At 43.1% G+C, this 22,849-nt stretch overlaps 8 protein-coding genes and 1 non-coding gene across 9 annotated transcripts; 5 read left to right on the plus strand and 4 right to left on the minus strand.

Moving 5' to 3' along the window:
- Positions 1–79: 79 nt before the first annotated feature.
- PUMCH_000127 (uncharacterized protein) lies at positions 80–2,539 on the minus strand (the record flags this gene model as incomplete). The annotated part of the gene is made up of 1 exon (XM_063019222.1): positions 80–2,539. One exon carries the CDS (start codon positions 2,537–2,539, stop codon positions 80–82), a length of 2,460 nt encoding a protein of 819 aa, XP_062875292.1.
- Positions 2,540–2,965: 426 nt separating this feature from the next.
- PUMCH_000128 (uncharacterized protein) lies at positions 2,966–5,677 on the plus strand (the record flags this gene model as incomplete). Its single annotated transcript, XM_063019223.1, has 1 exon — positions 2,966–5,677. The coding sequence occupies one exon, from the start codon at positions 2,966–2,968 to the stop codon at positions 5,675–5,677; it is 2,712 nt and encodes a 903-aa protein (XP_062875293.1).
- A 186-nt stretch (positions 5,678–5,863) lies between these two features.
- Positions 5,864–8,041, plus strand: PUMCH_000129 (uncharacterized protein; the record flags this gene model as incomplete). The annotated part of the gene is made up of 1 exon (XM_063019224.1): positions 5,864–8,041. One exon carries the CDS (start codon positions 5,864–5,866, stop codon positions 8,039–8,041), a length of 2,178 nt encoding a protein of 725 aa, XP_062875294.1.
- A 150-nt stretch (positions 8,042–8,191) lies between these two features.
- On the minus strand, positions 8,192–9,763 carry PUMCH_000130 (uncharacterized protein; the record flags this gene model as incomplete). The annotated part of the gene is made up of 1 exon (XM_063019225.1): positions 8,192–9,763. One exon carries the CDS (start codon positions 9,761–9,763, stop codon positions 8,192–8,194), a length of 1,572 nt encoding a protein of 523 aa, XP_062875295.1.
- Positions 9,764–10,263: 500 nt separating this feature from the next.
- Positions 10,264–11,892, minus strand: PUMCH_000131 (uncharacterized protein; the record flags this gene model as incomplete). The annotated part of the gene is made up of 1 exon (XM_063019226.1): positions 10,264–11,892. The coding sequence occupies one exon, from the start codon at positions 11,890–11,892 to the stop codon at positions 10,264–10,266; it is 1,629 nt and encodes a 542-aa protein (XP_062875296.1).
- Positions 11,893–12,713: 821 nt separating this feature from the next.
- PUMCH_000132 (uncharacterized protein) lies at positions 12,714–16,127 on the plus strand (the record flags this gene model as incomplete). The annotated part of the gene is made up of 1 exon (XM_063019227.1): positions 12,714–16,127. The coding sequence occupies one exon, from the start codon at positions 12,714–12,716 to the stop codon at positions 16,125–16,127; it is 3,414 nt and encodes a 1,137-aa protein (XP_062875297.1).
- A 140-nt stretch (positions 16,128–16,267) lies between these two features.
- On the minus strand, positions 16,268–19,705 carry PUMCH_000133 (uncharacterized protein; the record flags this gene model as incomplete). Its single annotated transcript, XM_063019228.1, has 1 exon — positions 16,268–19,705. One exon carries the CDS (start codon positions 19,703–19,705, stop codon positions 16,268–16,270), a length of 3,438 nt encoding a protein of 1,145 aa, XP_062875298.1.
- Positions 19,706–20,051: 346 nt separating this feature from the next.
- Positions 20,052–20,123, plus strand: PUMCH_000134. Its single transcript has one exon. It is a non-coding gene; the product is annotated as a tRNA-Cys (tRNA).
- A 65-nt stretch (positions 20,124–20,188) lies between these two features.
- On the plus strand, positions 20,189–22,849 carry PUMCH_000135 (uncharacterized protein; the record flags this gene model as incomplete). Its single annotated transcript, XM_063019229.1, has 1 exon — positions 20,189–22,849. One exon carries the CDS (start codon positions 20,189–20,191, stop codon positions 22,847–22,849), a length of 2,661 nt encoding a protein of 886 aa, XP_062875299.1.

Below are 22,849 nucleotides of genomic sequence, written 5' to 3' on the forward strand. Positions count from 1 at the left end.
ACAAATTTGACGCTGGCTTTTGCTTGGCCTTGTATCCCCAGGGTGTATCTAAATTCAATGTATCAATTTTGAATTTTGATCATCTTTTACTAAATAGATGAATGAGCAAATCAATAAATTCTGCCTCTTCCTCAAAACATCCAGTGTCCGATTCTTTCAAAAATTTGAAAGTTTCCGCGTAATTAAACTTTGATAAGTCCAAATTAGTGTCTTCAGCAACATCATCGCTAAGAAGTGAGAGTCTGTTTAATGTTGGTACTACCACACTCTCATCGATTTCCTTGCTATTGTTCAAATTAAATTCTTTGGCAAGCCTATCAAATGCACTTCGCGTTCTCTTGAAGTTAGACTCATCAATGATAAACTTTTCAAAGAGACTCAAAATTGGACGGTACTCATGCAACAAGATATAGTACAAATCATAGTTCATGGACTTGATATCGTGACTTCCCACAATGTAATAGTCCGGCGACTTTTCAATGATTTTTGCAAAGGAGGGACTGAGAATAAGCTCGAAGATTGCAAATACTTCCTCGACTACGTACTTCACATCCTCATTATTGCGATTTTTTCCGACAAAGAGAAGGAAATGGACAAGAGTATTATAAACCTCATTCCATTGATGATTGATCAAATCCTCGAAAGGACGAACTTCACATTCCTTCAAAATTTGATACATGGCTGTCAAAGCTAATTTTGCGTTGTCCAAATTAAAGTTCTTTGCTATGTTGAATCTCAAAGTCACCTGAAGCACATCCACGCAGTATAATAAAGCAGAGACCTTGGGCCCATTCGCACTTAAACTTACAAATGGTGCCTTTTGATGGCAAAGCTTCCAAACGTTTTCATTGATTTGACGAGTTTTCAAATTAGCCAATGCCAGTGAGTTTTTAGAAGTCAATTTGAGTAGAGCGAAAAGAAATGCTTTGACGCCGTATCTGCCGAAATGGGAACCCTTTTGGTGCTGACTTATGTAGGATGAGACAGAGAGCCACAAATCAAGTAGCGGAATCTTGGAGGATGACTCTGGAGCTGTCAAATATTCAAGAAACGACTTATTTCTCATGAGATCATACATTGTGAGCGATAGAATCAAAAATGAGGGAAGCTCATATATCTTTTTGCAAATCACCTTCTGTACCTCCTTAGGAGTTCCTCTCTCAAGTCTAGAGTCGGAGGTATCGAAGAAAGGAAACTTAGTTATTTTGAGGCGTTCCTCCATGTCAGTGTATTCCGCAACTGTATCAATGGACACATACAGATCTGGAGCAAAAGAATGGCCAGTGATCCATCCAAAGAAAGAAGAATGATTCATGCTTGCCAGTAGCAAATCAGGCTGATACTGGTATAGAACTGTGAATAGAGCTGACAAAATTGGAATAAACCGTGAACGAAGCGTGTTTACCGTGATAATTTGAGAGAAATCCAGCCTGTTTACACAGTCTTTGTATGGATTAGAACTCTGTTCGTTTCCACCGCTCATGTCGAGAATATACAAATCCTTCTGTTGAGTGTGAATGGTGGCAGGACAGCTCGAAAAGATCGAGAATAGAGCATATAGCCTCAAAAGCGTCTTGTACTCTATTTGAGGAATCAGTAAAGTGTTATCATTATGGCTGCATTTCAGTAGATCCTCAGCCAGATAGCCTTGCCAATTCAATGGCGTAGTTGTCGCAATGACAGCTTCGAGAGTAGCCGAGAAATCAGTTTTGTAGAAGAGTCTGAATAATGCTTTTGCCTTAGCTCCCTGTTGAGAGCTTACGTAGCGCTCGACTGCCATGAGACGAACTAGAGTAGCTACGATGTCGTACATGAGCAGAACAGAAGAGTCAATATGGCCGAAACGAGAGCGGTCATTCTGATCAAGAATCTCACAATAGAACACGTTTAAGTAGGCAAGAAAGACATGGAAGTGTTCTTCACCAAAATTGGACTCATCTCTGTTATCCAGGAATAAGAGAGGAAGAATGTCGACTTTATTGTTGTCGAAGATGGTAGTCACCTCTCTAAAAACCTGAGCGTAAACAGCCATGACGGAAGCCACAATCGAGAAATCATCTCCATCTTTTATTTTTGGGGCCGGTTTGAACGACTGATCCTTCTTTTCAGACGGCTCAGAGGACAAAGGTGTATCAGACGGAAAGGCAGTCACATCACTCAAATCATCCACCTGTGAGAATGGGTCGGTGAACCCCTTGCTCAAATCGATTTTCTTGAAGCTGGAGAAACTGTCGGAGATATCATCGACGGGGAGTTCCTCGAAGAGGCCATGCTGTCTTATTAGCTGAGCGATCTCATGATCCTCGTCGAACAATTGTTTGGCACGTCCAGCGGCTATTCTAGAAACAGACGAAATGAACACACGCAATCCCTCGACCAAAACCTTTTGTGTAGACGTGGGAATGTGGCCATGCTTCCACAGCTGTTCCAATGCCTTATCTAAGGCTGCCTGGAAAGGAGGTCCCAGAACATCACCTACGAAGACATTGCGAACAATTGCACTCGAAGCGTTGGGATCAAAGGCTTCAGTGAAGGACATCGAGACACGAAAAAGAAATTGCGGCTACTTTTCGCGGGGGTTTCAGACGTTTCTGCACTTTCCTAATGAGGGAGGAGATGTCCACTAAATAGAGGTGGTACATATGGATCGTGTACCTACATTCCGTTTGCCAAGTCTGGGTTCGTGAATTTTTTTTGCAATATTTTTGTTTCTGCCAAGGATTGCTATTTCGGCTCAATTGTTCGATCCAAGTGTTCAGCAACCAAATTTCTCTAGACACTGCCTCGAAGCCTTCCTGTGTTGACGGATATAGGTCCTGCTTCAATACTAGAGGATACTCCATATAATTGACGCTCATTGCACAATTGTTGGAAATAAAAGTGTATTGTATACTTCATTGATGTCTGTAGACAGACGCGAATAGAATTTGCGAGTCAATTTTCGTGTTTCTCTCTCGAGTTCCTCATGTCATACCATCCAGTGGACATCGCTCTCCAGGACCTAAGCAAGCCGGACGATTCCGCAGGCATTGACAATGATTATCTACTGGATGCGGGCTCCGATGCCTCGGAGACATCGGTCGTCTTTGACAGCATTGATAAAGCTGTGTCTTCTTGCCTGGAGTCAGACGTGTCTGCAAATGAGTCCCTCCCAGATATGGCGTATTTCAATCCGCACGAACTCAACAAGCTGGGATTTCTGAAGAAATTATGCTCGTTTTTCGGACTCGGGGTGCTCTCAATATGGCTTTTGGCTGTAATGGTTTACTCAAACACCAACATAAGTACAGCTACGAAATTGTGGAAGGATAAGAACTCCTTCAAGGTCACAGGGCTCGAAAACCGTAATATCAGCCTCAATGCATATTCGCCTTCTCAGCAGAATGTCACTCTTGACTCTTACAGAAAGGGCAGCTACAGGAGTAGTCCCATCTTGGCAAGATGGTTGCATCCACGCCAATTTCCAAAATCGTCGACGGATGCAGCAAGAGGCTTCTACTTGACCACAAAACATGGCTCATTTGTTATTAAGCAGGTAGATTCAACTTTCAGTCAAGTTGTTCTTGAGTCAACACAATTCGAGTACGAAAACACATTCATTTATATCGACGACCTCTTCTTGAACCCGGGCACTTCAGTTGACGATAAAGATGCCTGGCATCTTGTGCGCCTGGACTCAGTACGGCAGTGGCGCCATTCGCTCTTTTCTTTGTATTGGATGTGGCAGCCAAGCTCAGGTAAATTTGTCCCTTTGAGACAATCGGAGGAGACTAAGGAAGGAAAGGAGAGTTTGGAGAAATTGAGTTTCGCCGAATTTGATCCCTCAGGCAAGTTCGTGACATATGGGTATGAGCATGACTTGTATATCATTGATCTTGCAACCCAACACACCACTCGACTTACAGACTCCGGTTCACACAACGTTTTCAACGGTAAGCCCGACTGGGTTTATGAGGAAGAAGTCACATCCTCAGATAAACTCCTATGGTGGAGTCCAGACCTGAATTTTCTTATTTACGCTTCCTTGAATGATACCTCAGTATCTGAGTACATTCTCGACTACCATACAGACTCTAGTGATGTTGTTATGTCATATGATGACAAGCCGCGTCCCTTGTTAAGTGGAATTGAACAATATCCTGATTATCAGTACCTCAAATACCCAAAACCTGGGACGAATAACCCAGAAGTGACACTTTATTGTTTCGATGTCAGTAAAAACGAAACTGTTGAGATCGAGCTGGCCTCTGATACTGTTGTAGGTCGAGATTTTATTCTTTATGATGCTATATGGATCGATGAGGTTCATTTTCTCATGAAAGTTTCTGACCGCACAAGTTCTGTTCAGCAAAAGAAGGTGTTCACTCCACATGATTCTTTGAAGCTAGTCTCAACTGTGAATGCAAGTGATTATAATGGATGGTTTGAGAAGAGTCTGCCAATTGCCACAATACCCAAGAAGGAACAGAACACCAAATACGTAGATCGGGTTGTTGTCGATGGCGTAGTCCAACTAGCATTGTTCGAGGATTCTTTGAGTTCAAACTACTCAATTTTACTTGGCCCAGTAACCCTGGAGAGCCTTTTGACATACGACAGCATTGAGAACGCAGTTTATGGAGTGTTTGGCACAAATTTGAATCTGTCGTTCGGTATGATTGATTTGGAAACAGCTTCATTATCTCCCTTGACTCACTCAGGCCATTACAAAGTCGCATTCAGTCCTGACGGACAATTTGCAAATCTTCGGTATATGGGTCCAAATGAGCCATGGCAAAAGTTGATAAATCTAGGCCTCCTTCAAGAGCACGGTTTGCGCATTGAGGACGTCGCCACTGCTGACGATGTTGGTCATTTATCTGCAACTTTAGAGACAACAAACTTACCCACACACATACGAAGCACAATTTCGATAGGATCAGGTGGCAGTGCAGTCAATCTCAACATAGTTGAAATCTTCCCGCCTAATTTCGATAGGACCAAAAAGTATCCTTTACTTGTCCATGCATACGGAGGACCAGGTTCTGTCAAAATTGATGACTCTTTCGACATAGACTTCCAAGACGTTGTGAGCGACATGCTCAACTCAGTGGTACTTATTATTGATCCCAGAGGTACTGGAAAGGATGACTGGACTATTAAATCATTCGCTCGAGAAAATATAGGCTATTGGGAGCCTCGAGATATAACAGCTGTCACAAAAAACTATATTAAAACTACGGGATTCATCAATGAAGAGAAAGTAGCTATCTGGGGCTGGTCCTACGGCGGCTTTACGACTCTCAAGACTTTGGAATACGACAAAGGAAATACGTTTAAATACGGGATGGCAGTTGCGCCCGTCACAAATTGGCTCTTCTACGATTCAATCTATACAGAGAGATACATGAACAGCCCACAACACAATCCAAATTACCACACCGCTCGCATCAACGATTTCGAGTCCTTTGCTCTTGTAAAGAGATTCTTGTTAATTCATGGTACAGCCGATGATAATGTTCATGTTCAGAATTCCCTTTGGTTCACGGATCACTTGAATTCCGAAGATGTACACAATTATGACATGCATTTATTCCCCGATAGTGATCATTCAATTTATCATCACAATGCTGGTAAACTTGTGTTTGAAAGGTTGTTGTGGTGGCTTGAAAAAGCTTTTATGGGAGCTTATGACTAAAAATTGGCGTAAATTTTAAGCTCAAGCCTAATCAGGAATAGAAAATATTAAAATATTTATCGATTTATCTTTCTTATGTTGTTTTACAATGGCCGTTATCACTTCGAAATTGCGCCTGCATAATACAGGCAATGAGCATCTCATCTCGGGAATTTTTCTATGGTATAGAAACTAGAAATTGCAGCCATGGCGAAAACATCAAAAGCTACTAAAAAATTTCAGAATAAGCACTTGAAGCATACCCTAGAACACAGGCGAGAGGTTCAAAAGCAGAACAAAAAGATTGCTCAGCGCAAGGGTAAAAGCACTGGCTCTGAACCTGAACCTCCCAAAGTTAAGAAAACTGCTAGAGAGACTTTCGATGACATGTCCGTAGAGCAATTCTTTGAGGGTGGATTCGAGGTACCTAAGCCAAAGAGAGGTACTAAGATTTCCACCGCAGAAGACGATTCCGAAGAGGAATCGGGCAGTGAAAATGAGGAAGAGGACCAATCTGATGAAGGAAGTGCTGAAGATGATGGCGAGTCTTCTGAAGAAGATGATGACGAAAAAATGGCACAGAATATGGATGCTTTGAAGGAAAATGACCCTGAGTTTTACAAATACTTGAAGGAAAACGACAAACAATTGCTTGACTTCGAGGCTGTCAATCCACTTGATGCTATGAGTGATGATGAGAGTGAAGCCGAAGATTCCGAAAAGGACGAAGGCCCTCTGTCTGAATCTAAGAGAAGATCCCGAACTGATATTACTAGAGAGCTTCTCAAAAAATGTGACGATCAATTGAAGTCCAACCCATCAACTCAAAGCATTCAAAGAGTCGTCGCTGCTTTCAAATCTGCCGTCAATTTCGATAATTCAGAGGAACAAAACTCTAAATTTACCATGAATGACCCTTCTGTTCTTACCGATCTCATGATGCTCGGTTTACAATCTGTTCCACGCGCGATGCACAAAATCTCTCCCTACAAAGTCAATCTGAGAGGTATCAGATCTCTTAATGAGAAGAATGACAAAAACACCAACCTTGGCCGTATCATGAAGTCCCAAGCAGGTTCATACTTGGCACTCTTGAGCGAGATCAACAACACTGAAACCGCAGCTTTGGTTTTGTCTTCCTTACAAGAGGTTTTGCCATATTATATTTCTCAGAGAAAAATTCTCAAGCAGCTCGTGGGTGCTGTAGTTGAAGTTTGGGCTAGCACGAGAGACGTTGACACCCAAGTTGCCACTTATGCCTTCTTGAACAATGCTGCCAGAGAATACCCCAAGTCTGTCTTGGATGTGGTTTTGCGTTCATCATACTCTGCATTCTTAAAGTCTTGTCGTGTCACGAACCCTCACACTGTTGACCAGCTCAACTTTGCCAAAAACTCTGCTGCTGAGCTTTTCGGTATTGATGAACAATTGTCCTACAGTATCGGATTTGACTTCGTACGTCAATTGGCAGTTCATTTGAGAAATTCGTTGACCGGCACCAGTGGTGCTGCCAGCAAGGACGCTTACAAGTCTATTTACAACTGGCAATTTTGCCACTCCCTAGATTTCTGGTCGAGAGTCTTGGCTAGACTTTGCAACCCAGAGAAGGAGTTAGTTGATCACAAATCCCACGAGTCTCCATTGAGATCCTTGATCTACCCATTGGTTCAAGTGACTTTGGGAACTATCAGACTTATTCCAACTGCGCAATTCTTTCCTTTGAGATTCTACTTGATCCGTTCATTGATCAGATTGTCTCAAGGAACAGAGGTTTTCATTCCAATTTTCCCACTCGTACTGGAGATTCTTACTTCCACAGCCTTTACCAAGCCAGGAAAGCCATCTAGCTTGCCTGCAATCGACTTTGATTATCAAATCAAGGTCAGTCTGCAATACTTGGGCACCAAAGTCTACCAGGATGGTTTGAGTGAACAACTCATCGAGTTGTCTAGTGAGTACTTTGCTCTTTATTCGAAGAACATCGCATTCCCAGAACTTGCTACCCCAGCCATTTTATCTCTTCGCAGATTCATGAAGAAATCCAAGAATGTTCGTTTCAACAAGCAGCTCCAACAATTTGTTGAAAAGTTGAACGCCAACGCTTCTTTCATAACTGTTAAAAGATCTCGGGTTGACTATGGTCCAGCAAACAAGACTGAAGCTGCCAATTTCTTGAAGGATGAATCTTGGGAGTTTACTCCATTGGGACAATTCGTCGTTGTCCAGCGCAAGACTAGAGAGGAGAGACAAAATCTTTTGAAACAGGCTCTTAAAGATGAAGAAAATGCCAAGAAGAATGACGATGATGTTGATATGGAAGATGCTGTAGATGCCATTGTCAGTGGTGACGAGGATTCTATGTCAGAGGAAGAGGAAGAGGAATAGATAAATTTCTATAATTGCATGTACAATACAAAAACTTTGGTAAGAACCTTTTAGTACACTATCCATAGACGCACAATTGTTTAGTTAGAGCTACAGTATTTTGGTTTGTTCGTAAAACATAAATTGATAAATAATGAGAGAGTAGTACAACTATGGATCGATTGGAATAAAATTTCCCACGATGCAACTAGGAATGTTGTAGCGGTCACGCCTGATAGTGAAACTGAAACAGCAGCTTTTCCTCTTGAAGCCGTCTTTTGTCCGTAGATTGCAGCTCGTGAGAACTGCTTTTTGACCTTTGTCGAATGCAATTGCACCATACTTCTCCCAGAAGTTTACAGCACTTTCCTCACTCATGAGCTCGTAGATTGCGAGTTTTCCGTCTTTAAGATCATCTGTGCTGACGCCAACTAAGGAGGCAAACTCCTTGTTACCTCTATAAATCTCACCAGTCCTTCTCCAAAGACAGGCTGGGATGGCCATGGAAGTAAAGACACGGTCATAATCCAACAACACCCTTTCGAAGCTCTCCTCAACTAAAACCAAATCTACGTCTTTGAGTGTCCGTGCTATAGCTCGGAACGCAGGGCGGAATATCAGAAGAGGTTTCATGATCCGTTGCCTTGAGGATTGATTCATGTAATTGTCCATGTAGCTCTGCAATCTAGCATAACCCTTCGCGTAATTGTAAGGCTGTAGCAAGCCGGCTTCCAACTTGGCCTTGATCACCTGCTTCAAACGCTCCTCGGGGGAGATCTCTGTAGTAGGGTCTGCCGCAGTGAGGAAAAACTTGTCTCTCGCCGAATCAGATATTACCGGCTGGTGGTTATCTTTAAGATTGTTGGACGATAGATTCCGCGAGGCGGTTCCTTTGGAATTTCCGTTTTCGGCCTCAGAGCGGTACATTTTAGCCTGTGTATCAGGAAAGGTAGGGAGCTGGGCGGGAGCAGCTGGAGAAAACTGAAGAAGATTGTTGAGGTTTGTGGTTGAGTTTCCACGCTCCGGAGACATCAGAAATCCCATCAATGGGTCGGTTAGCGTAGTGCTATCTTGAAGAGCCCCATTGACGAGTTCAGGGTCATCGATCATGGAGAGGAAATCATTCAAGGAACTAAATTCACTACCCGCATGCTCGGAATAGAAAAACGGCTCTTGATTGAATTGTAGAGATTTTGTGAGTGATGTGTGTGATTTGATTCCATGATTGAGGGTTGGATCAAGCCCTTGTCCCTGATCTTGTTGGCCTTGCTCTGGGCCCCCTTGTCTAAACAAGCCTAAGGACTGATCATTCTTGTTCCCAAGGTTGATGTTGTTCGGTAGGTTTGGAACAATGACTGGTACGTAATCTGCCAATGGCCCCGTTGTATTGGGCCTCAGGCTATCTGGTGTGGAGCCGTCAGGCAAAACCTCGCCCTTTTCAGAATACCCTAGATCGGGCTTTTTCTTCTGACGGCTGGCAGTAGGCTCATCATGGCAAAGATGACCAATTCCCCTTTTTATACATCGCAGACACGGTCTAGCGTCGTCACAAATCATATGCGACCTTCTACAATATACACAAGCTTGGTCTACTTTCTTCTTGCGACCTTTGCGCTTTTTGGAATTAGCGTCGGACCCATCGCCCGAGTTTTGCGAATCTATCGAAGCGGAGGGCTCGAATTCTGTGCCCCCTGACGTGTAGGATATTTTTTCATCCTTTTGCTTATGAGGATAGGATACCATTATGGCGGTGTGGATGCAAATATATGACTAAGTTGGGCGGAAACGGAAAAGGAAGATTTGATTTAAGGAAGAATAGTTTGCAGAAGTTGAACTTCCTGCTGGCGCGACTTTTAGCCCAATGGTAGATATTTGTGGAGGTACTATTTGCTTACTATTTTGCAGAGTCTTGGTGCTTACGCATCACGTGACACGTCTCAAGATGGCGGGGGTTTCATATCGAATCCGAGATTCGCCGGGTTTCAGCCGGTTATAGACACTACCGAAAGAGGATCAAGGATGTATTATTGGTTCTCGTTGTACTGATAAATTAGATTTGCCCCTCTTGACATCAGAGACACGACGCTTACGTAGGGCTATAGAAATGAGTGCTTGTATAGAGAGACTGCAGACAGATCGGGGTTAGGCGATGATATTTGACGTATGGTGATACATTAGCGGATTAATCATTCAAAGGTGGAATATATTTACAATGGTAGTGGCGGGTGCAAAAACCCGTGATTTCATGGCAGCCGGATCGTGGATGTGCTCAGTTGAAACAGATCGGTTTCAGCATCCTCCACACTATCCTCGCGCGTGGATTGTGGGGTAAAGAAGGAGCTTGAGATGGATTCCAGAAGCTGAGTTCTGGTGGTCATGTAGGATGTAGATGATTCGACACTGTCGGCGACAGCCAATTCATTGGAATGGGTTTGTGAAAGTGAGCTCTTGGAGGTCGATTCAATAGGAATCTTCAATGAAGAGGTCGTAGTAGCATTATCAAATAGACCTTGAGAGGGCATTGGCTCCAGATTGTTTGAGCCATATTCTTCGCTGCTGCGCAGTAGCAATCCAGAGCTTGGGGATGAGCTCAGAAGGAATGCGGAGTCTGAATCGCCTCTCTCTAGATCTGGGGTGAACGTGCGGTAAGTTCTGGACTGATTAGAAGAGGCATGGCTTTGCTCGAGTAGGTTCAAGTTCTCGTTGCACAAGGGGCAAGAGCGTCTAAAGTTGACTAGCCAGTTCGAGAGACATTCCTCGTGATACATGTGTTTGCATTTCAACACTAGGACTTTGGAGCTTAGTGGCACAAACCGTCCCAAACAGATGGAACACTTTTGGGTCTTGAAGTAATCTTTTTCGGCGAATAGAAGATCCATGTCGGTCAAAGTGCGCACATCAGTCCCATTAATTACAAAGGTGGGCAGTGGACGCAGCTCTATTTGGCTCGAGAGGTCATCACTTGAATTCACTGTCAGAGGTAGATCCTCAGTCTGACGAGTGGCTAGTAGATAGGGGTAGAAATTGTTGGCCGGTATCAAGTGCGTAGTGCTAAACATAAATACAGGTAGTTTCAGAACGATTTTTTTGTACCGCGCGTTGAGAGTACGCTTTCTGAAGTGCCTAAGAGCTTTGACCAAGAGATAGCATAAGAAGATGATGAGTGTTGGAGAGATGGCCATCAGAAGCATGACACCCACCAAACCATCTATTGATGCTGTCTGAATCACGAGGCTAATATCTTGATCCTTCACTTGGACCAAGCCTTGGTAATCCTCAAGTGTCATGAAGAGAATGGGAACGGTCACCAGGCCATCCTCGTTGAAACTGGTGGAATACATGGTGACCAAGCCTCTATGAGGTTCGTTATTGGCTATGATTATTGCATGCGGATCAAGTTTGGCCTCAAGAAGGTTGGTGACCTTGTCAACGAAAGCACACTCACCTCTTTGAACGATCACGATTTTGCCCTTGACGTCCGGGAAGCGATGATGGTCGATGGGAGAGCATGCAGTCAAGTTCAACAACACGAATTTGCTCCGTAGCTTCACGTTAAGAATGGGACTGAACGACGCATACCTAGCAAGGAACTGTTTAGTCACGCCATCAGACTGGTTGTACGAGATGATCAGGTCAACAGGAAATGCAGATGTCAACACCGAACTTGGGCCGAAGGAAGAGGTTCCCACGGTCGAGTTTTCGCCATGAAAATACTGTGGCGTTGTTCCAGGAAACGACTCTTGTTCAATATGGTGAAGGACGCTAGCCAGAGCGCCATTTAGACCCGAGAGTGAGATTGCATTTACTGAAATTGCGCGAAGGCCACAAATAAGAGCAAAAATCATGCTCCATGTCTGCGCTGGGCCCCTCATGCTATACAAATCGGAGAATCAGACCTTGTTGTGGAGACGAAACCTTGCACTCTGCATGATAGGGTCCAAGGATGCAGAGCCACCAAATGAGGAACAGGTGGGGTGAGCCAAGGTGAGACACCATGTCCAAAAATGGAATTAAATGGGTCAGGAATCTCGTTTGAACTGCAAATCCGATTTCATTTCTGACCCGCGTCAACCAGATCCACCCCGTGGAATCGGTCGGGATATTTTTAGCCGCCGTTGCCCGAAGTTTCCAAAGATGCGGCGTAGAAGCCCGCTAGGGCAGGAACACGGAAATGGATGAACGCATTTGCGGCTCCACTGGCGAAAATAATATTTTTGCACGAAGAAAGCCGTCCAAAATAATCGATTTTTCAAAATATTTATCAAATGGGAATCTTCCATGCATCGAATACCTACGCTTCTTCTCGAATTTTGCAACCGCATCTGTGATTCATGCAGGCCCAGCAACCCCATCTTAGCGAAGCTTTCCCCTGATACCGACTATCCCTTTCGCAGCCTACTTTCTCCCCACCAGCAGTAGAATTTCGCCCAAAATACACGCTAGAATTCCGCAATCTGCCCAATGAGTGCTGCTCGTGACCCAATTTCAGTATGTCCGCCGAACGCTACCTCAATTGCCTTATCTCTGCCACATTCTCAGTCCAAATACTAACTATCAGCCATCAGAGGTGTGGGACCCACCAGACCAGGAACTGATAAACCAACCAGATGCAGACTTTGACGAGCAAGAGTCGCTGCCTCCGTCTCAATTACCCACCGAGACTGATAATCTAACTGTCAGTGAAGACTATGATATGACCTCGGTCAAAACTAAGCCTCCTCCGAGACAGTCAATTGAGCCCACTTTTAGAGGTTGGAAAGAAGCAGGTCTATTCGAGCAAGCAGACCTGTTGACAGAAGATGACGAGGCTGTCGATTTGCTTTCACGAGGCTCTTTCTTTGACACTTACTTGCCTCCAATGGCTTATGGCCATTGGTACCACAACGCGGCATATCTTGGAATTGCAGGCCTTTTGTCCTGGATCATTGGCTGGTTTCGATTCTCCATGGGTCCATTGTTTTTTGTCATGGTTGCTTGCTCCATTTTGTACCGATCCTCTGTTCGTACTTGCAGACAACGGTTGCGTGATCAGGCTCAACGTGAGTTCTCCATCAAGTCAATCGAAAATGACTACGAGACTGTAGACTGGCTCAATGTTATTATGACTAAATTCTGGTACTACTTGGAACCATCAATCGCTCAGATCGTCTCTGACCAAGTCAATCCTATTCTCGCTGCTTCACCGGCCCCGGCATTTATTAAAGCTCTTTGGCTTGACACCTTTACAGTAGGAACCAAGCCACCACGTATTGACATGGTCAAGACTCTTGATGGTACAGCTGATGATGTGGTGGTCATGGACTGGGGCTGCTCGTTTACTCCAAATGACTTGTCAGACTCGAACAACAAACAAAGAAGAAGTAAAGTCGACCAGAAAGTTATTGTCAAGGCAAACCTTTTTGGATTCTCGATTCCTGTTATGGTATCCTCGGTGTCTTTCAAATGTTTGCTCAGAGTTCGTATGCGCATGATGGCCGCATTTCCTCATGTTGAAACTGTCAGTGTTTGCTTGATGGAGCCTCCTCTGTATGATTTCACTTGCCGTCTTCTTGGAGATTCCGTTTTCAACTGGGAGGTCCTTGCATTTCCAGGATTGTATCCATTGATTAATGAAATGGTGAAGAAGTATCTTGGTCCATTGTTGTTCGCTCCTCTTTCGTTTCAATTGAACATTCAGCAAATTATGGCTGGCGCACCCTTTAATTCATCAATCGGTGTGTTGGTTATAAAGATCAAACTGGCAAAAAATTTGAAAAATTATGGACGTATTGGAAACACCGTCGACCCATACTGCACCATTGGATTTTTCAAAGAGGTACTTACTAAGACTAAGTACATAAGCAGTAGTACTAACCCCGTCTGGAACCAAACATTGCAAATCCCTATCTCTACGCTTTCTGAACCATTGAGCATATCCGTTCTAGACTACAATGGTAATCAACTGCGTAAAGACCACGACATCGGTTCTGTTCAGTATGACTTGGACATACTAACTGGAACTCCAGAAATAAAGGACATTCATGCTCCTATCATTAGAAATAACAAACCAGTCGGTGAGCTCCAATTCGGTCTCCACTTCATGCCCACGTTAATCGCTCAAAGACAGGCAGATGGTGCAATTATACCACCACCAGACCTCAACACAGGTGTGGCTCGTATTGAAGTGACCTCTGCCAGAAATTTGAAGGGTGCAGAAGGAAGTAAGGTTGAAACCTATGCAGAGGTTTTCTTGGATGGTAAGTTGCTCCTTACCACCGCAGTTGTGAATAACAATAATCCCGCTTGGGGCAAAGCGAAAGAGTCTATTATCTCGAATAGAGCCAAGACAAAGGTCAAGGTTGTTTTGCGAACAAAAGACAAGAAAATTTATAGCAGCTTCACTTCAACGTTGAACAATCTTATTGATGCCTGCCAAGTGGACGATCCCTGGTTTCAATTAGCCAAAGGTGGCGAAATTCAAATTAACACATTTTGGAAACCTGTGGAGCTTGAAGGAGCTTCTGGAGCTGGTGATTACACACCACCTATTGGAGTGATGCGTATCTTGGTCGAGAGTGCTGAGGACTTGCCTAATTTAGAAACAATTGGTAAGATTGATCCTTACGTACGGATTTTCATAAACGGTATTGAAAGAAGCCGAACCGTCAGCCTTGAGTCGACCTTGAATCCAACATGGAACGAAGTGCATTATTGCTCCATCTCTTCGGCCAATCAAAAACTTACACTTGAGGCAATGGATGTTGAAAGACACAGTCCTGACCGTACTCTTGGAAAGTTTGATGTTAATTTGAGGGACCTCATTAATAAGGATGAGAAAGGTAATTACATTGAAAACGCCGAGAATATCAAGCGCACATCTAAGCTTATGAGAAAGAAGGGTACAAAGGGTTCTTTGACATACTCTCTCTCTTTTTACCCTACTTTGCCTGTAATGACAAGAGATGAGATTAAGGATGAAGAGGAAGAGAGGAAAAAAGCTGCCGAAAAGAAAGAGAAAGAATTAAAAAAGCGTGAAAAGCAACAGAACGCCGGCAATTCGAAAGCGAAGTCCCCTGAGGTGGAAGATGATGACGAAGACGTATTTCAAACGAATAAGTTGAAATTGAATCTCGATGAATTGCTCGAATACAAAAGTGGTGTACTCGTGTTTGAAATTCTAGAGATTAGAACAAACAAAACGGGATCCTACTTGCAGGCTTTTTTCGACAATCATGGCCTTTGCGATTTTGCTTCCCCAAAATTGAGAAATAACAAGAACTCAACTAAATGCACAGGAGATGTTATTATCAAAGAGCTTGAATGGTCGGAGGCATGCTTCAGAGTCGCAAAGAAAGCAGACTACAACAGAATGGAAAAATCATATAGTGAAGTGAAAATCCCAACCCTTCAATTGCTCAAGAATGGTTTTGATAAACCATATACTATTGAGTTGTCAGGTGGACAAGCTCAAGTCTTATTGCAGACCCTGTGGATTCCTGTTATTTATGCCTCTGAAATTCCGCCACAAGACTCTCACAAAAATAGTGGAGATGTCAAATTGCAAGTCTTGAGCGCAGAAAACCTTCCAGCTGGTGATCGAAACGGAAAATCGGATCCATACATCAAATTGTACTTGAACACCAACAAGGAATCTTTCTTCAAGAGTAAGACAATCAAGAAGACTTTGAATCCAACTTGGAATGAGAAGTGCGATGTTGAGACTGTGAACAAATATGATTCCACAATTCGTGTGGAATGTTATGACTGGGATGTAGGTCCTGAGAAGGACGACTTCCTTGGAGGAGGCACGATTTCTTTAACCAACGTTAACTCTGAGGAAGAAATCGAAATAGATGTCCCATTGAAGGATGAGCAAGACCAGGACGCAGGTGTGGTGCATTTCAAGGTTGGTTTTGAACCAAAATTTGTGTTGAATGTCGCTGCTCGCACAAGTACTCATGGTGGTGCACTCGGATTGGTAGGATCTGGTGTCGAATTGGGTGTTGGAACTGTAGGATTCGTCGGAAAGGGAGTTGGAAAAGGTGTCGGCAAAGGACTAGGCTTGGGAGTCGGAACTGTGGGCAAAGGCTTGAAGAAAGGCTTGAGTATCGGAAAGAAAGATCGATAGATGTATTTCTATATCAATTTATGTACTATGAACATTCCGCTTTCACGACATCCTAAGCTTCCACAACAGCTCATTGTATTGACTCAATTAAGACAAAGTGTCTATTAGATACCCTTCTTATTTACATTAATTATTTTACATTAGAATACGTCTCCGAGTCTTAAACGAGGAGCAATGTTCATCGACAAAAGCTCCTGGAAAAGCAACTTAGCGGCGTATGGAATAGTCATCTTAATGACATATTCAGAGCTTTTACATGTGTTGCACCAAGAACTGTAGCCCATCAAACCACAATTGTTGCAAACGTCCACATCAAAAGCATCTGAGGACAACATCAACCGCTCTAATAAGAGCTGCGATGCTCCATATGCAATTACACAGTCTCTCTCCATCTCTCCCAATCTCAAACCACCATCCCTAGATCTACCTTCGGTCGGTTGTCTTGTTAAAACGGCTCTTGGTCCTCTTGCTCTTGCATGCATCTTATCTAGAACCATATGCTTCAACTTCTGATAGTAAATAGGCCCAAAGAAGATATAAGCTTGCAAACATTCACCTGTAATACCAGAATACAACATATCCTTTCCGGAATAACTGAAACCCTTGTCCACCAAAATCTGGGACATTTCCTCCAATTTCGAACCACCAAAGCATGTTCCATATTCTAAAGAACCATTCAAAACACCGGCTTTGCCCGAAATCAATTCGATCATCTTTCCAACCGTCATTCTGGAAGGAAAACCGTGCGGGTTCATGATAATATCAGGACTAATACCATTATCATTGAAAGGAAGATCTTCTTGTTGTACAATAATTCCACAAACACCTTTCTGTCCGTGTCTCGAGGAGAATTTGTCACCAAGCTCAGGTCTTCTAGTTTGACGCAAAAGAACTTTCACCAAGGTCTCATCTCTTTTATCCTTGGTCATTAAGACTTGATCAATATATGCTGGCTCAGGACCTTTATAGTATGCTGGAGTTTCTCTGTATGCCTCGGAGTTGAGTGGTTGAGCGGGCCCGGTTGGGTCTCCCACATATGAGTGTTTATTTGCGAAGACTTGACCTTGTACAACACGCATACCGACCTCACCCAAACCGTCTCTTTCAATTGAAGCATGAGCGAAAATTGGCTTGTTGTTCTCATCAACACGCATACCTGGAAGACTGTCCAGATTGTTCGTGTACTTTTTCAAGTTGATTGTGTTCTTGTAGACAGCTTGACATCTTCCAAAACCTCTATCTATAGATGACTTGTTAAGCACTAAAGCATCCTCGATATCATAACCTGAATAGGACATAACCGCCACGGTCGCATTTTGTCCAGCTGGGAGCTTATCATATTGAATTAATTCTATTGTTTTTGTCTTCACCATTGGCTGTTGAGGATAGACCATAAAATACAACAAAGTGTCAATACGACGGAATTGATTGTATGCAATTGCACCGATGGCTTGCTTACCCATCGCACATTGATACGTATTTCTTGGGGATTGATTGTGATGAGGATATGGAATCAAACCAGCAACAGCTCCTAGAACGGTGAAAGGCTCAATTTCGAGATGTGTGAAGCGCATTTCAGGCTCTTGCTCCATATCGCGTTCGTAAAGAGCAATTAAGGCATCGTTTTCTTCGTTAACATCAAGATATTCGACTAAACCATGTTTCAAGAAATCATCGAAAGCCCACTCGCCTTTTAACAATTTCTCTAGATGCCATGCCTCGACTCTGGGTTGTTGAGTCTTGTCGTCAATGATAATTAATGGACGACAAACTCTTCCACCATCGGTAGCTATATGGACCGCAGTTTGATGCGTATTGGTGAAAATTGAAATAAATTCAGAGACGCGACCTGTTCTTCTAAGTTCTCTAAAATCTCTGACGAATTTGATGGGATAACGAGTTGTTCCAACGAGAGTACCGTTTACGAATATACCATAATTTCCATCAGAGTAAAGAGTGGCAGAGTCAATACTAAGGATATCTTCACAACCTAGAAGGAGACACAAACGTTTTATCGGTTCTTCCTCATCATCAGTAGTGATATGTGTCATCAATGCAAGATTCTTGACCAAACCACAGGCCTCACCCTCGGGAGTGTCTGAGGTACACAACATACCAAATTGAGATGGTTGCAATGCTCTGGGGCCGGAGACCTTACGAGACTTTTCGAATTGAGAGGAGATACGAGTCATCATACCGAGCGCAGAAATGTATGAAAGACGGGAAAGAACGTGGGTCACACCTGCTCTTTCCATCTTGAAACGTTTCAAAGACCAATTACCTGTGGTAATAGCCCTGCTCAAACCTAAGGTGATCTGATGGATCTGGGATTGCATGAGTATCACTGCGTCGAATACAGCCACACCCTTCTTTTGCATACCCTTGTCAATGGCAATTTTCAAATCTGAGTTAAATTTTTTGAACAAATCCTCGAAAAGAAGGGACATGAGCTGACCGGCCAACTCGAGACGCTTGTTACCAACGTAATCTCTGTCATCGACCATAGATGGGTTGTGCATAGTCATTAACACTCTTCTTGCCATTGTGGCCATGTACAATGCCTTCTCACGAAAGTTCAAGTTCGAAACTGTCAAGTGGGCAATGATGGTTGTAGCGATTGCTTCAATACCCTCCTGAAGCTGAGTGAGCCTAGGAGAGCCAGCTCTACGGATCGTTTTGACTCTCTTTCCAACATAGAGAAGAGCCTGTTGTTGGGTATAGATCTGAAGCTTTGCTGCTTCTTCGAAGTTGATGGCGAACAAATCTTGATATTGCGGGTTGTTACCACACACTAATTGCAAAATTTCGAGATCTGAAGTGATACCAGCGGCCTTCAACATCACAACGATAGGCATGTCCTCAGCGATGGAATTATGTTTCAAATATAGTTTTCCATTTTTGCAAATGATGTAGGTTTTGGATTTACGTTCGTGAGTCGACGAAGTCACAGAGGCTTGCACTATACCCTTCTTTTCGTCTGCTTCCACAATGATTCTGTTTTTAGAAAGCTGCTCCTGAATCAAAATGACTCTTTCAGTACCATTGATAATAAAATATCCACCGGGGTCAATTGGACATTCTTCTCTGGCAGCCATTTCTTGACTATTGAGACCATCTAAGACACAGCTCTTGGATCTCAACATAATAGGCATGTCACCCAAGGGCACATTTCTATTACGAATGACCTTTGTTCCACGGACGTATTCAATATCTGCATAGATGGGCGCAGTATAGTCCATGTCTCTCAATCTACATTTGTGAGGATCCTCGGAAATGCCTTTGCAGTCAGGGCTTTGGTCAGATGTTCTACCAACACGAATGTCTCTGTATCTGATATAGAAGTCGCGCTTCACATCTGAAAAGACATACTCGTTGGCTTTGACAATCTTTTTCAAATCAGTCTCGATGAAGTAATTGAAAGAATCCAAATGTTGTTTGACCAAACCTTTCACTTTGAGGAAAGCTGGCAAGAGCTCCCATTTATCTTTGACCGTATTAATGGGATCGGTGAGTTTCCGGCCCTTGTATTCCTCTTTAAGGAGAGCCGAGAATGACTCGTCGACTTGGGGAGAGGCCATTGACTAGGTTGTGCAAGCTTAGAAATGCCTTTCAGATCGTAATATTCAAGACCCTACTGTGTGGTGCACGGGTGTGATGCCATCTCTTCTCAGATCTCGAGAAGGCACTTCACCATACAATAACAACGGTCATCAATAAACTCGAAAAAAAAATAACTTTGAATTTAGACAATCGGCCTTTTGTGTTTGATTCGCATATTTTATTTTGTATCATCGTGAGCTCCATCTGGGGTGATTGTTGCCCTGCTTGGGCACATTGTCATAAAATTAAAGCCCATATACATATCCCAATCAACAACTAAAATTATTTGACATAGAAAAGCGCCTTAACTAATTATTCAACGAAGCTCGTATGGCGCAGTGGTAGCGCAGCAGATTGCAAATCTGTTGGTCCTTAGTTCAAACCTGAGTGCGAGCTTTATTTTTTGCCCGCAATTTGCTTCTCAACTCATTACTATACCCTTTTAAGACAAACCCATTTTCATGACTTCTGTGCAATATGAGGGTGATCCTAAACTTCTACCGTTTGACTCGAATAGACTTTTTCACCTATACACTAAGTTATCTGAAAATTTAGATATCTCAAACGCAGATCTCGAAGACGCAGCACACTCCATAGCTTTAGCACTACCCTCCACAATCACTGTTGATGAGCTCTTGCACTTGGCAGCTGAATCTTTGGCTCAAAAAATTGTTGTCAACCCCGACTTTTCAAATTTAGCTGGAAGAGTCGATGTCCATGCGATCCATAGGTCAATACCCCATGATTTTGCAACCAACTTCGAGAGATTACATCGCTACCTTCACCCTAAGACTCGGCATCCGCAGCCATTAGTATCAGATGAAGCATCTGCTTTTGTCAGAAAGCATGCTGACTTTTTAAACCGTTTAATCGTTTCAAGTCGTGACTATGATATTACCTTTTTTGGGATGAGAACTTTGGCAAAATCATACCTTATCAAAGCGAACAATAGAACGGCAGAAACGCCACAATACATGTTTTTGCGCGTTGCTATCGGCATTCATGCTTTAGCTCTTCAGGGTGCTCCTGAGGCTGAGATATTGTCTCAAATTGCAAGAACCTACAATTTAATGTCCCAAAAATACTTCATTCACTCGTCGCCCACTTTGTTCAATGCAGCTACTGTTAGCGGCTATCTCTCCCTGTGTTTCTTAATGGCAGTTGACGACGATTCGATAGATGGTATCTACAAATCACTCCACAAAGCGGCTCTCATATCAAAGGCGTCGGGCGGGATAGGCATACATGTAAATAATATTCGATCCAATGGCTCCCTCATCAGATCTTCAAACGGAACCTCAAATGGACTTGTTCCTATGCTTCGCGTTTTTAATAGCACGGCTCGATATGTTGATCAAGGTGGAAATAAGAGACCAGGCGCCATCGCTGTTTATGTTGAGCCCTGGCATGGAGATATAGAAGAAATTTTGGATTTGCGCAAGAATCACGGACCCGAAGAATTGCGAGCTCGTGATCTATTTTACGCTTTGTGGATCCCAGACTTGTTCATGAAGAGAGTCAAAAACAACGAAGATTGGTCATTATTTTCTCCAAGTGAGGCCCCAGGTCTTTCTGAAGTTTATGGAGATGAGTTCGAGGATTTATACAATAAATACGAGGAAGAGGGTCTAGCGATTACCCTGTTCAAAGCCAGAAAACTTTGGGTGAAAATACTCGAGACTCAAACAGAAACAGGAATGCCATTCATGCTTTACAAAGATTCATGCAACAAAAAACTGAATCAGAAAAATTGCGGGACGATTAAATCCTCAAATTTGTGTTGCGAAATCGTACAGTATCTGTCTGAAAAGGAAACGGCAGTGTGCAATTTAGCTCTGTTAGCCTTACCCTCTTATGTTGTTGAGACAGGTACGACGGTCTCATTTGATTTCCAAAAATTACACGAAGTCACGAAATGTGTCACGCGGAATTTAGACCAGGTAATCGACTCGACTCTTTACCCGACAAAATCAGCCAAGGTTTCTAATCTCAAACACAGACCTCTCGCAATTGGAGTTCAAGGATTGGCTGACGTTTTTATGCAGCTACGTCTACCATTTGACTCTGAGGAAGCGAAACAGGTCAATGTTCGGATTTTTGAAACTATTTATCATGGAGCAATTGAATCATCAATGGAATTGGCAAAGGAAAAAGGTCATTATGAATCTTTTAAAGGATCACCCGCTTCTTTTGGAATTCTACAGTTTGATATGTGGAATTGCAAACCTACTTTCTTTGATGACTGGGATGAATTGAAAAAGCGTATCATGAAGCACGGATTAAGAAATTCTCTTCTTGTCGCCCCCATGCCAACCGCTTCAACTTCCCAGATTTTAGGTTTCAATGAGTGTTTCGAACCGTTTACATCAAACATATACCTGAGAAGAGTTTTGTCCGGTGAATTCCAGGTAGTAAATAAAAACCTAGTGAAGGATTTGATTAAGCTTGGTATTTGGAACAATGCCATGAAAGAACAAATCATCATTGATGATGGTCTGATCCAAAATATTGATATCATCCCACAACCTCTCAAGGATATTTATAAGACGGTATGGGAGATAAGTCAAAAGAGCATAGTCGATATGGCTGTTGCTAGAGGGAGTTTCATAGATCAGCTGCAAAGCTTGAACATTCATCTAAAGAATCCAACCTTCAAGAACCTCACCTCTTGTCATTTTTACGGTTGGGAAAGAGGCCTCAAGACAGGAATGTACTACTTGAGAACAAAGGCTGCTTCCAGAGCCATTCAATTTTCAGTTGATGCCACAAAGTCTGCTTTAGAATTAGAATCGATGAGCAAACCTGACATTGGCCTTTTAATGGCTCCAAAATACATCGAGACTCGCTCGTATCCCAAGAAAATTTCGGAAGACTCGAATCCAAGACGCAAGTTGGCGGCATTGAAGCGCTCCCTGCTGCTTTTATCAACTCCAAACACCGATGTTTCTTTATCCAGATCTCCTAGCACGGACAACTCCGAGGTTCAATCGAAGGAGCAAAGCCCGAAGGCAATCACCTCTAGCAAGACTACTTCGCCTGAAGAAGACTACGACATTTATGATACCACTCCAATCTCTTGTAACATAGCTAATCCAGAGAACTGTGAAAGTTGCTCTGCTTAA

This window comes from Australozyma saopauloensis, chromosome 1, assembly GCF_035610405.1.
Source record: "Australozyma saopauloensis chromosome 1, complete sequence".
NCBI classification, from domain to species: Eukaryota; Fungi; Ascomycota; class Pichiomycetes; order Serinales; family Metschnikowiaceae; genus Australozyma; species Australozyma saopauloensis.